The sequence below is a fragment of the Vigna radiata genome, chromosome 2 (genome assembly GCF_000741045.1).
Source record: "Vigna radiata var. radiata cultivar VC1973A chromosome 2, Vradiata_ver6, whole genome shotgun sequence".
NCBI lineage: Eukaryota > Viridiplantae > Streptophyta > Magnoliopsida > Fabales > Fabaceae > Vigna > Vigna radiata.
The window spans coordinates 8,420,013-8,432,117 of NC_028352.1; the positions used below are offsets into that span (position 1 = coordinate 8,420,013).

Sequence of the window (12,105 nt, forward strand, 5' to 3'; positions counted from 1 at the left end):
ATGCAACCAGTGGTGCCAATTCAAAGCAAGAACGAGTGTGGAATTGGTGAGATTTTTTGCAGTGTTTATTTGATTATTTGTTATTGGCCATTTCTGAGGGGATTATTTGAGACAGGAAAATATAGGATTCCCTTGTCTACAATATACAAATCAATTGTCTTAACATGTCTCTTTGTACACCTTTCTAGAAAAACTGTTCCTGCTTGATCAGGTTTAGAAACTATGGAACAAACAATAAACATGATGAATATGAGAATATATTTTGTTCATAACATAATGCTGTCCGTTTTGAATTTCAGTATGTGCTTACGTCAAAAACTTTTAAAAGTAAATATAATTATGCATGGTATTCCATATGCATGGTATTTCATATAATTATTTATTCATAGACGTGGATATATATTATGTATTTAAGGAAAAAGATAGTAAATTATACCTTGGGTATATTATTAAAATATATGTTATTATAATTTACTATAACTTGTATCTGCGAAAAAAAAAAAGTATGTATTAGTATTTCCGTACGAATTTAAGCATACACCGAGATAGAAAATTCACTTTTATATAATCTTTTAAAGTTCAATTGACGAATTAACTCCATATGAATAGTAATGTAATTGTAATTAGCATCAAAATAGTTATTCAACAAATTGTAAAAAAGTTTTATGCATTCCACACCGTCAATAAAATTATAATTAAATATAAAAATGCATACTAAACTAGCTACTTACATATGCTTGTTGACTTTCAACTAAATACAATATAAAAAGCTATCATATAATAGCCAAAATTTAAATCTGAAGTGTGTTAAAATTAGAATATTTCGGTGATTGATATGACCAATCAGTCCTTGTTTAGTTAACTTGATGAAAAGAAATTTTAAATAATCAAATTTTATTGAATAATAAAAAATCAGCCCAAAACATATAAAGTACAAAAAAGTATGTTGCTGTAGTATTAATGTATTATTCAAATGCATTTTGGTATTTACAACTTTAAAAATAACATTTGTATTTTCAATTTAAGCAAACAATTGGACGACATATATAAAAATAAAAAAAATAATATTATTATGTTTTTTCTTTTAATTTAAGCTAATTGATCCAAACCATATGTTTAAACCGCTAAAATAAATAAATAAATAAATATATATATATATATATATATATATATATATATATAGGTTTTGCTAATTTATATAAGGAATTTTTTTAGTTGATACATGTGTACAAAGTTTTAGGTCACATAAAAATTTCTGTTAAAAAAAAAATTAACAGTAAATTTAAGAGTATTTTAATAATTTTAAATTTTAATTTAAAATTAAAAAAAATAAAAATTATTTATTTATTGTATGGTTATTATCTTTTATTATATATTTTTTTAAAAATAATTATTTTTTAAAATAAAAAATAAAATAAAAGATAATTATTTTTTAAAATAAAAAATAAAATAAAAGGTAATAATTACTCATAAAAAAAATAATTTTTATTTATTTTTTATTTTAAATTAAATTTTAAAATTATTTAAATTATTTAAATTCTTTTTAACAATTTTTTTTATAACCTGAAATTTGATACACTATATTAAAATGTACCAACTAAAAATAGTAAATTAACAAACCCATGCATATATAAGTGTTAAGATCCCAAATATTATTCATTTGCTGCAATGTATGCGCTATTATACATCTAAGATTATATACACTGGAGTAGTATTATTACTCCTTCAAAATTATTACAATATGAAAAAGTAGGACGTTATCGTACATAATTTATTTTATTATAGAGTAATTAATAATTAAGATTAATTAAGTGTATTTTAATTTGTTTATAAAGAATCACGGTTTGAATTCAAGAATTAAGATAATTCTTTTATAATGAAAAATTAATTTTTATATAATGATAATTTAAGGTGTCTATGAATTTATTTGGTGAGTCTATATATAGGTACAAATATTTAAACAACTTAAGAAATTTTAAAAGAAAGTTCAAAGACATTGAATATACTTTTAATTGCATAAAATTATTCTATAATTGTACCATAAGCTATTATGTCTTTTGAATTCCAATCTTCACATAATGTATCAGATTGGGAGATAATCATCTATCATGTCTTCCTTCTTAAAAAGAATTTGTTCTTAAATTTGTATCACTTGAAGATTCCTTCTTCTAAAGTTTGGTATATATACTTCTTAAATTTATCTTTGTCCTTTCATGAGATAGATGATTTCTTATAAGAGTTTTTTTTCTTGTCTTTAGTTGTTATTCTTCTAGACCTTATCAACTTATCATTACCCTCCCTTTGAGAGAATTTGACCACGAATTCTAGAAAATTTTGCAAGCAAACACAAACATAAATCAAATCTAAAATAATTCAAGATAGAAATTCTACTAAAATGAGATTTGAATTCGGAAAGAAATAAATCTCTTATTACTAAAGGGTTGAAGGTCTTCCTCGAGAATCAAATACCCACCTATAAAAAACATCAAACAGTTTTAAAGTAATGATGTTATTCAAAAGAAAAATAAAAGAACATTGTCCAAACAACCAACCAAACTACAGGTATGACTTTTACTTCCCATGGGTTGCTTAAAGATGGAAAAACAAGTTAACTCGTGCATATATTTCCAAGATTGTGTCCAAACTAAAAGAGTGGAACTATTTCCATTGACTATGACGTCAAAACGGAATCTAGTAGATCCCTGACAAAAACCCTGGGAAGACAAATGATATTAGAAACATCGAGGGGAATGAGACTTAAACCACTTGCAAACAAACAAGTGATGGTAACCCAACCTTTGTGATTGGAGATCCCATGAATAAGGTTCATATGGGTAAAAACAAGACTCTCGTTAGTTCTGATAGCACTAAATTGATTTTAATCAATTATGTCCCTTCCTATGATGTGTGAAAGTGCTATAGACTACATTATGAGAGGATAAACTTTATCATTAAAATTCTATGTGGAGATAGAATTTTAGCTTAAATAAAGTTTTTAATGATTTTCGTATCCCTTATGGGTGGTGTATGATTTGTAGCATACACTTGATGAAATCACTTATATGATTGCAAGTGGGGCCGCTTGCATGAGATCTTGACATGATCTCTAGAGCACTCATGAATACCAGTACGCGCATGGCCTAGTAAGCGCAACACAGCGATAACAGTAAGAATTGTGGAGGTGTACTGTGATTGATAAACCTCTAACACACGTCAAGAGTCTTTGGTTCATATAGCTTGATATACCAACTACACTATGTGTTAAGTATCTCAATCTAAGACTAGTTCATATAGCTTGTTATACCAGCTCTGATGCATTACATCCTATGAGACCCAGAATAAAAGGTTCTTATCTTTTCTTTCAACTTTCTTTTGCAATAAGTGGAGGATTGTTGTAATAATGTTATGTTATTGCAAAAGAATATTTTTTACAACGTTAATATTTTTATTAATTAACAACAGTCAAATTTTGAAGTGATGCAACGGTCAAATTATTTATTGCTTTTATGGTCTTTTATTTTATTCTTCCCTAGCTCTATAAATAGAGAGCTCTTTCTCCATTCCAAGACACCCCAAAAAATGGGTCTTTTCTCTTCCTTTTTTCTTCTTTTTATTTTCTAAAAATATTTTGGGTTAATTTATACTCTTTATGGAGTTTCTTGCTAGTTCTGTGATCCTCGAATATGTTCGAGAAGTTCCTGTTGTATCCTAGGAGACTTGCGCAACACACCGCTGATAAGTCCTTAAGGAAAGTGAATTTACACGCCTCAAGAAATTGCGGTTCAAGTTTCGGTCAGTATTTTACTACAAGGTAATTATGAGAAAGGACATTTGTTGTATACTAACAATTGAGGAAAAACCTTTGGAAATCAATCAAAGGTGGGAAAAAAATTAATGAAACGTTATTGCAAATTTGTACTTAGCAATGACAAGATGCAGTTTTATTAACAACACTTATGGAAACTTACACTTTGAGGATGTTGTCGGAGTTATTCTTAAAGAAGAATCCATGCAGAAAAACAAAGTAGAGATGGTTGAAAGTTCGAAGCAAGCAAAGACTTTGGTGATGATGAGAGGTAGATCAACAAAATGTGGATCTAGTGAGAGTCAAACTCATGATCCACATCTGAAAGTAAAAAGTGTCTCAAATGTTTCCATTTTGGCAAGAGGGGGCATGACAAGAAAGATTGTTGGCATTAGAAAAGTAAAGGAAAGAACAATGAAGCATCAACCACATAAAGTTGTGTTGCAAGTACCTCAAAGGATATAGATATTCTAGTGAGCAAAGTGGTTATTAGTGCTAATGGCGGAAGACGCCTACATGATAGGTCGATAGTTGATTAAGGTGCAACTTGGCACATGACCTCAAATCGAGATTAGTTTTACAGTTATAAACTTGTCTCAATTGGATTTGTGTTCATAGGGAACAATCATGCCTTAGAGGTTGTTGGATTTGATATTGTTAAAATAAAAATGTATGACGATATTATTCACACAGTTCAAGGAGTATGACATGTGAAAGACTTGAAGAAGAATTTATTGTCATTGCACAATTAGATTACCTTGAGTGTAAAATTCACACTAAAGGTGTAATCTTAAAAACGATGAGAGGGATCTTATAGTGATGAAAGGAGAGAAGATCATGACAAATTTATATGTGATTATGGGAGATAGTTGCGAGAAACAAATGCAACAATTGCATCGACAAGTCAAGAATAAACAATGATGTGTCATTGTTGACATAGACATATGTCAAAGCAAGGTCTGTGAATTCTTGCATAACGTAATCTCCTACCTAAGCTCAAGGAGGTTGATTTATCTTTTTGTGAGCATTGTGTGATAAGTAAGCAACATAGATTGAAGTTTGCTAGAAACACCACAAAAAACAAACACATATTAGACTTGGTTCATTTTGATGTGAGGGAATCACTTGGATTATCCTTAGGAGGGACAAAGTATTTTCTTCCAGATAATGATTACTCCAAGAGATTATAGTTGTGCCTCATCAAGAGGAAGTCATATGTGTTACCAATATTGAAGTAATCCAAAGCACAAGTAAAGCTTGAAACTGAGAAAAAGTTAAGTACTTTAGGCTTTACTAACAATGTGAAGGAGTATCACGCGTGAGGTCCCACTACCCACAAGGTTATTGTTAGTAGAGATGTAATGATGCTTTAACCAAAAAAAAAAATTAAAAATAAGAAAACTTGGTTTACAAGTAAACAGATAATTGTACACTTTAAAGCAAACGGTAGGTGTTTGTATAAGAGAATTTGATTCCTTTGTTAGCATTTGTTACAAAAGACAGAGTTCATACCATTGTACTTATTACAATAGGTTTGGTAAGAATGGTTTTGTCATTTTGTTGTTGTATGTGGATGACATGTTTGAGGTAGGCTCCAACAAATCTAGAATCTAGAAATTGAAGGACTCGGAACTAATAAACAATATTTTAAGGATGCAGATTCACTAAGACAGAAAAGATAGAAAGATTTGGCTTTCTCAGAAATACTTGTTAAAGATATTACGATGCTTCAACATGAAAAATTGCAAACGAATTTCTATCACATTTCCTATCAATTGTATGTTATTCTAAGTATGAGTCCTAGCAGTGAAACAAAGATGATAAAAATGTTGTGAGTATTGTGTGAATCGATGGTGAATAGCGTTATGAATGTTATGATGTGTATAAGATCAAATATTGCATAAACAATAAAAGTGGTTGATAGATTCGTGACAAAACACGATGGAGAGCACTTGAAAAATAAACAACATAAATAACAAAGTATGATATGAAGATTTGATTAATATTGAATCAAAACTTTCAAGTAAGAGATTGTAAAGGAAAGAAGTCTTACACATTGGTAGTAACTTCTATAGAAACTTTGGTTGCCTCTTATATAAGAAGATCATGTTTTATTAGTCATGCATCTCATTCTCCTCCTTTCTCTTGAATTATATTATTCACTTTTACTTATTGTGGATATATTTTTTATCTTTACTTTAGTTTAGTTGTATTAGCTTTTGCAGTTTTTTCTTATTTATATATATATATATATATATATATATATATATATATATATATATATATATATATATATATATATATATATACGTATGTGTGTGTCTAAAACCGAGGTACAATAATATAAGTTAACAATAAACAATCCAATAATTGAGCTGGCTGATAATAACTACAAAGAAGCATCTAGGGCTGCCGATAAATGTTAAGCGCTAACAGTCAATTCTTGTCTGTTTAGCACATGACCAATTACAATTTTTTTACGACATTCATTTCTTTATAAATACACCTTCCTTCATTGTAAGCGTATTCACACACACGCAAGCTCTCTTAACACCTTGGCTCATTTCAATGGCCAACCAGAACTCCTTCCCCCTCTGTGAGAAACACAGGTACAACCACACTTATAAAAGGGTAACGGATAGCTTGCTCTTAGTCCTTCTCTTGTTGCAGCTTGGTTACCGCGCTATCTCTATCAGCAACTACTCATTCCCTTCGTTTCTTGCTTTTGTCTGCGAATCATGGTTCACCATCTCTTGGTTTTTTACTCTCTCCACTCAGTGGAGTCCAGCAGTAATCAAAACCTACCCAGAACGTCTCTTTCAAAGGTATCCTTTATATTATTCATTCCATTTACTTACAATACCTAGCTAGCTACCTATCTGTTTCTTCAATGCCTTTCTAATTTAATTATCATCAACTGTTTTATTACTTTCTTTTATACAGAAAAACCTTATACGTGAATAAAAGCAATTTATACTTTTACATCGTATGACATTTAGTTGTTACTATTACAGTATGTTTGTTAACTTTTGTTATATAATATTTTTACGTAACTCACAGTGTAGGATTTCTTACACTCTAAACGTATTATATATATAATTCACTACTACTTTAACTCATCACATTTACATTAATACAGTCTAAAGTAGTAGTAAGGACAACCAAAATATATGGTTTTCCCAAAATGTTTTTAAGGTATAGACTGCAGTTTTTGTCATTGGTTATGCACGCATATGAATTTTGTTGGTATTAGTGAATGCTGTGAGCAGTGTGCAGGAGGTTCCAGCAGTGGATATGTTTGTGACAACAGCAGACCCTGTGCTTGAACCACCTATTATCACAGTGAACACTGTATTGTCTCTGTTAGCACTTGATTATCCACCTCACAAGCTTGCTTGTTATGTCTCTGACGATGGTTGTTCACCCCTAACCTTCTACGCTCTTCAAGAAGCCTCCAAATTTGCAAAGTTTTGGGTACCATTCTGTAAGAAGTATGATGTGCAAGTTAGAGCTCCCTTCAGATACTTTTCTGCCAAACCACAAGTCTCAACACCCACCAACACAACAGAATTCAAACAAGAATGGTTACAGATGAAAGTAAGTTCTCTTGTAAATNCTAAGAAAAGATTACTCGACAAATGGGATAAATCATTGTACTAATGTTTGTATTATTCGACAAATAAAGAAAAGATTATATGTGATGCCAAAAATACAAGTTTTGGCCACTAAAAAATAGAGAAAGAATGAGAGGTTAAAATATTATCACGGGTTTGAATGAAACTATGGTATAGTGTGATATTTATGTATCTTACTANAACATTACAAGAGATTCATCGTAATTAATCTATAAAAAAAATCTGTAACATGTTAAAATATAGTTANATGTCACAATTGTTTTGTTATGTTCTGAAACTCGGTAATTCTATCCAATAGAATAAAACGTATTTACATTATTTTTTATTTTCATAAGAAATTGCTAAAGAGAGTACATAACAATTAAAGACAAACAACAGAACTAAAATCAATAAAATAGTAACTAAGTTAATCTTAATTTGACTTAAGATTAAACTAGGATGGTGTCTCTGACCAAACTTTTGTCTTGTTGTGTGTTGACAGAATATGTATGATGATCTTAGCCAAAAAATAGAATTGGAAGCATCCCAAAAATCAAATCCAAGTCATGGAGACTTTTCTGTTTTCTCAAACACTGAGAGCACAAATCATCCATCCATAATCAAGGTATATCCAACACTTCATTATTTACGCATCTGTTGAACTATTCAAACGTATCAAACAAATTTCATATTTTCTATATTCATTTCCATCATATGTATCTTCTCTGTCATATAATTCTTTTTATATATCTTCTCTTGTCATGTAATTGTTTTTAAATGGTCAATTCGAATTGACTGTCGATAAATTTGAATTACCAAATACCTTAAAGTTCTCGATAAAAACTTCTCGCGTAATTATCAGTTTTACTGTAGTTTCTATTTTGTTTATGTTACGTACTAGTATCTCAAACATGGATTTGTTACAATAATTATTACATATATAAATACTTTCCTGAATAAATAAATAAAAAAATAAAAAGGTTGACTGTGAGCACAAGTGTTATGAATCATATACATTGTGTTTGTGTTTGCGCAATCTGATTTTGATGTGCAAACAACTTTTGGCGTAAAGACAGAACCTCTCTTAAAAAAGTACACTCAGACAGTGTTTGTTGATATATGTTAGCTTTTATTGGTCGTATGTATCAGTGTTATTATATGGTAAATAGAGTATTTTAAATAGTAGTTACACATATCATTTAATTATTTTAATTAACTAAAATATATTAATTTTCATATTTTAGTGTTTTAAAAGAACATTTTTTATTACTTAATGAGATATATGTACAAAGGATTATGATATGTCAACAACTTTTTTTAACAATTTTTTGACAATAAATTATGTGTCATTATTTTATCCATCCGTATATTTGAAACGAATCAATACAACATAAACAGTTTTAAAAAAGTTCTCAAAAAAAGTTATTAGAAAAATATTTTCCATATGTTATATTTAACTATTAGTGTAAAGGAAAAGATATTGATTAACTCTTTTTAATAACTTTTTGATAATAGGTTAAAAGTTGTAAAAAAAAAATTGTTACAAAAATTGTTACAAAAACATCTTGATTAGCTCTTTTTAATCACTTTTTTTATAATAGATTACATGTTATCTATTTGTTTGAATTTATTTTCGAAAGAACATTTGAAACCGTTAAAAAAACTATTTTCCTAAAGGAAATACCACAGCTTACTTATACTAGGAATTTGTAAGGTTATATGGGAGAACAAAGAAGACCTTGAAGATGGGTTACCTCATTTGATCTATATATCTAGAGAGAAGAGGCCAAAACATTCTCATCATTTCAAAGCTGGTGCCATGAATGTATTGGTGAGAAACTGTCTTTTTTTATTTTCTGATGTTTTTTCTGTATGCACTAGTATATTCAGTTTGTGAATTCTTTCTTTAATTACACTCATCTTTTTGCCATGCTTTTCATTACAAACTCATAATCTTTTTGGAACCTTTTATTGAACTTCCGATTATATTTCAGACAAGAGTCTCTGGGTTGATAACCAATGCTCCCTTTATGCTGAACGTGGACTGTGACATGATCGTAAATAATCCAAAGATTGTTCATCATGCATTGTGCATTTTACTCGATCCCAAAGGACAAAAAGAAGTTGCATTTGCTCAATGTCCCCAACAATTCTACGCTACACTGAAGGACGATCCTTTTGGAAACCAGATGGCAATTTTGATGAAGGTCATTGGAATTAAATACTAATCTTTACACAAGAAAAAAATAACTCTTTTCAATATATATATATATATGTATGTATATACGTTAGGTCAATTTATTACTTCTAAGAAAATCTCTTTCTATATAATGCAGTACATGGCAGCAGGATTAGCTGGGCTGCAAGGGCCTTTCTACTTGGGAACAAACTGCTTCCATAGAAGGAAAGTTATTTATGGTCTTTCTCCAGATTACGTTGACAAGGGTACATGTTACATTGATACGTTTCAATTTCTCAAGTTACTGTTATAAATTAGTAACATGTTCAGTATATAGTGTGTTGTTTTAATCATATGTATACATAAAAGTAAATTCAAGTGTGCTTTAAAAACTATAATTAAGAACATTTTTCATGGCTTCCATTGTTTATCTTACGCATTCCAGCCATGTTTCAGGAAACAGCATATCAGAGAAGGAATTGAAACAAAAGTTTGGAGCTTCAAAAGAGCTTATGAAGTCAGCTGCTTGTGCTTTGGAAGGAAGGACATATTCACCAAATGCTGTTAATATTGCAAACGTTATTGAGGCAGCAAGCCAAGTTGCTGGTTGTGGATATGAATATGGCACAGGATGGGGCAAACAGGTACTCAAATAAGAATGAAAAATAAAATTCAACTTATAATACTCATTAACACTAAAATAATTTTATCTTTCTTATATATATATTAATGAAATTGAAGCTGAAATTGGTTTGATGGAAATTATAGGTNGGTTGGATATATGGATCAGTAACAGAGGACGTGCTTACTGGACTGACAATCCATGAAAGAGGTTGGAGATCAGAATGGTGTACACCAAACCCAGTTGCCTTCACGGGCTTTGCTCCAGGAGGTGGCCCAACTGCAATGGTCCAACAGAAGANATGGGCCACAGGGTTTCTGGAAATCTTTGTAAGCAAGCACTGTCCTATTATTGGCACCCTTTTTCATAAGCTTACTTTGAGGCAGTGCATAGCATATATGTGGATTCTCAACTGCGGGCTGCGAGCAGTGTTTGAAGTATGCTATGCATGTCTTCTTGCACACTGCATCATCACCAACTCCAATTTATTGCCACAGGTAANCAAATCAAACAACAACATCAACGTTTAAACGAAACACAAATCTAAGTGCAGTTTACTTTTGCAAGTGACTAAACGCTGTGTTAGTATGTTAGAGAAATTATATAGCCGATTGTGTTTTAGTTACTTCTATTTGTAAATGCATCATACCTATACTTTTCTTTATAATATGATATTAATATCAATGATGCTGAAAATGGTTAATGTAGTTAGTAATAAATTAAGGAGAGATTAACACATTTTTTTACATGTTAAGTAGAGTTCTAAATTTATAGTGATTGTTTTGTAGTGATTTTTCTATGCTTATATTTATGTTTGATATATATAATATCGGAAGGTTATAACTATGTATTGTGTTTAATTCAGGACCTTGGCATATTTATTCCAGTTGCTTCTATAGTAATTTACAAGGTATACACTGTATCAGAATATTTAGCAGAAGGGTTATCAATAAAAGCATGGTGGAATAATCAAAGGATGTCAATAATNACACCCATGAATGCTGGTTTCTGTGCTTTTCTCAGCGTCCTACTTAAGANTTTAAGAATGTCTGAAACTGTATTCGACATAACAAAGAAAGATTTACCCCCAACAACTGATGTNGTAGATGACAAGGATGCTGGCAGGTACACCTTCGACGAATCCCTAGTTTTCTTGCCAGGCACTACCATTTTGCTGTTGCATTTGTCAGCAATAACTATCAAGTTATTAGGAATGCAACCAGTGGTGCCAATTCAAAGCAAGAACGAGTGTGGAATTGGTGAGATTTTTTGCAGTGTTTATTTGATTATTTGTTATTGGCCATTTCTNAGGGGATTATTTGAGACAGGAAAATATAGGATTCCCTTGTCTACAATATACAAATCGATTGTCTTAACATGTCTCTTTGTACACCTTTCTAGAAAAACTGTTCCTGCTTGATCAGGTTTAGAAACTATGGATAAAACAATAGACATGATGAATATGAGAATATATTTTGTTCATAACATAATGTTGTCCGTTTTGAATTTCAGTATGTGCTTACGTCAAAAACTTTTAAAAGTAAATATAAGGTTTAATACAATATTTGGTCCCTATTTTTAGGAGTTTAGTTCAAAGTGATTTTATCTTTTTAAAAAGATCAGTAAGGTTACATATTTCGTTAAAAAATATTTAATTCGGACTTTTCGCTCACGCTGCTAAAAAGATAACGGTGCAAATGCTACCGTGACCAAACCTCAGTGAATTGTACAGTTTGATGAATACGTGTAGGGATGACAACGGGTCGGGTCGGGTATGGATAGTGTCTACCCACAATTCAACCCGCTGGTTAAAACGGTACCCATTACCCACCGGTTACCCGTTTAAAAAATACCTGCGAGTATTTTAAAATCCGCAGATACCTGC

General features: G+C 30.4%; 2 protein-coding genes across 2 annotated transcripts in view; both read left to right on the forward strand.

The window, feature by feature from the left end:
* The window catches only part of LOC106779860 (cellulose synthase-like protein H1), a 20,976-nt gene extending 20,704 nt beyond the window's left edge, over nucleotides 1-272 (forward strand). The window contains exon 10 of the mRNA XM_022778551.1: nucleotides 37-272. Coding sequence (XP_022634272.1) covers nucleotides 37-207 — 171 coding nt within the window. The 3' untranslated portion in view covers nucleotides 208-272. The remainder of the gene's footprint in view (nucleotides 1-36) is intronic.
* Nucleotides 273-6,349: 6,077 nt separating this feature from the next.
* Nucleotides 6,350-11,655, forward strand: LOC106756213 (cellulose synthase-like protein H1). Its single transcript, XM_014638533.2, has 9 exons — nucleotides 6,350-6,630; nucleotides 7,075-7,402; nucleotides 7,922-8,044; nucleotides 9,134-9,250; nucleotides 9,414-9,626; nucleotides 9,756-9,864; nucleotides 10,055-10,242; nucleotides 10,367-10,717; nucleotides 11,086-11,655. The coding sequence occupies exons 1-9, from the start codon at nucleotides 6,374-6,376 to the stop codon at nucleotides 11,638-11,640; spliced, it is 2,241 nt and encodes a 746-aa protein (XP_014494019.1). The 5' UTR covers nucleotides 6,350-6,373; the 3' UTR covers nucleotides 11,641-11,655.
* Nucleotides 11,656-12,105: the final 450 nt, after the last annotated feature.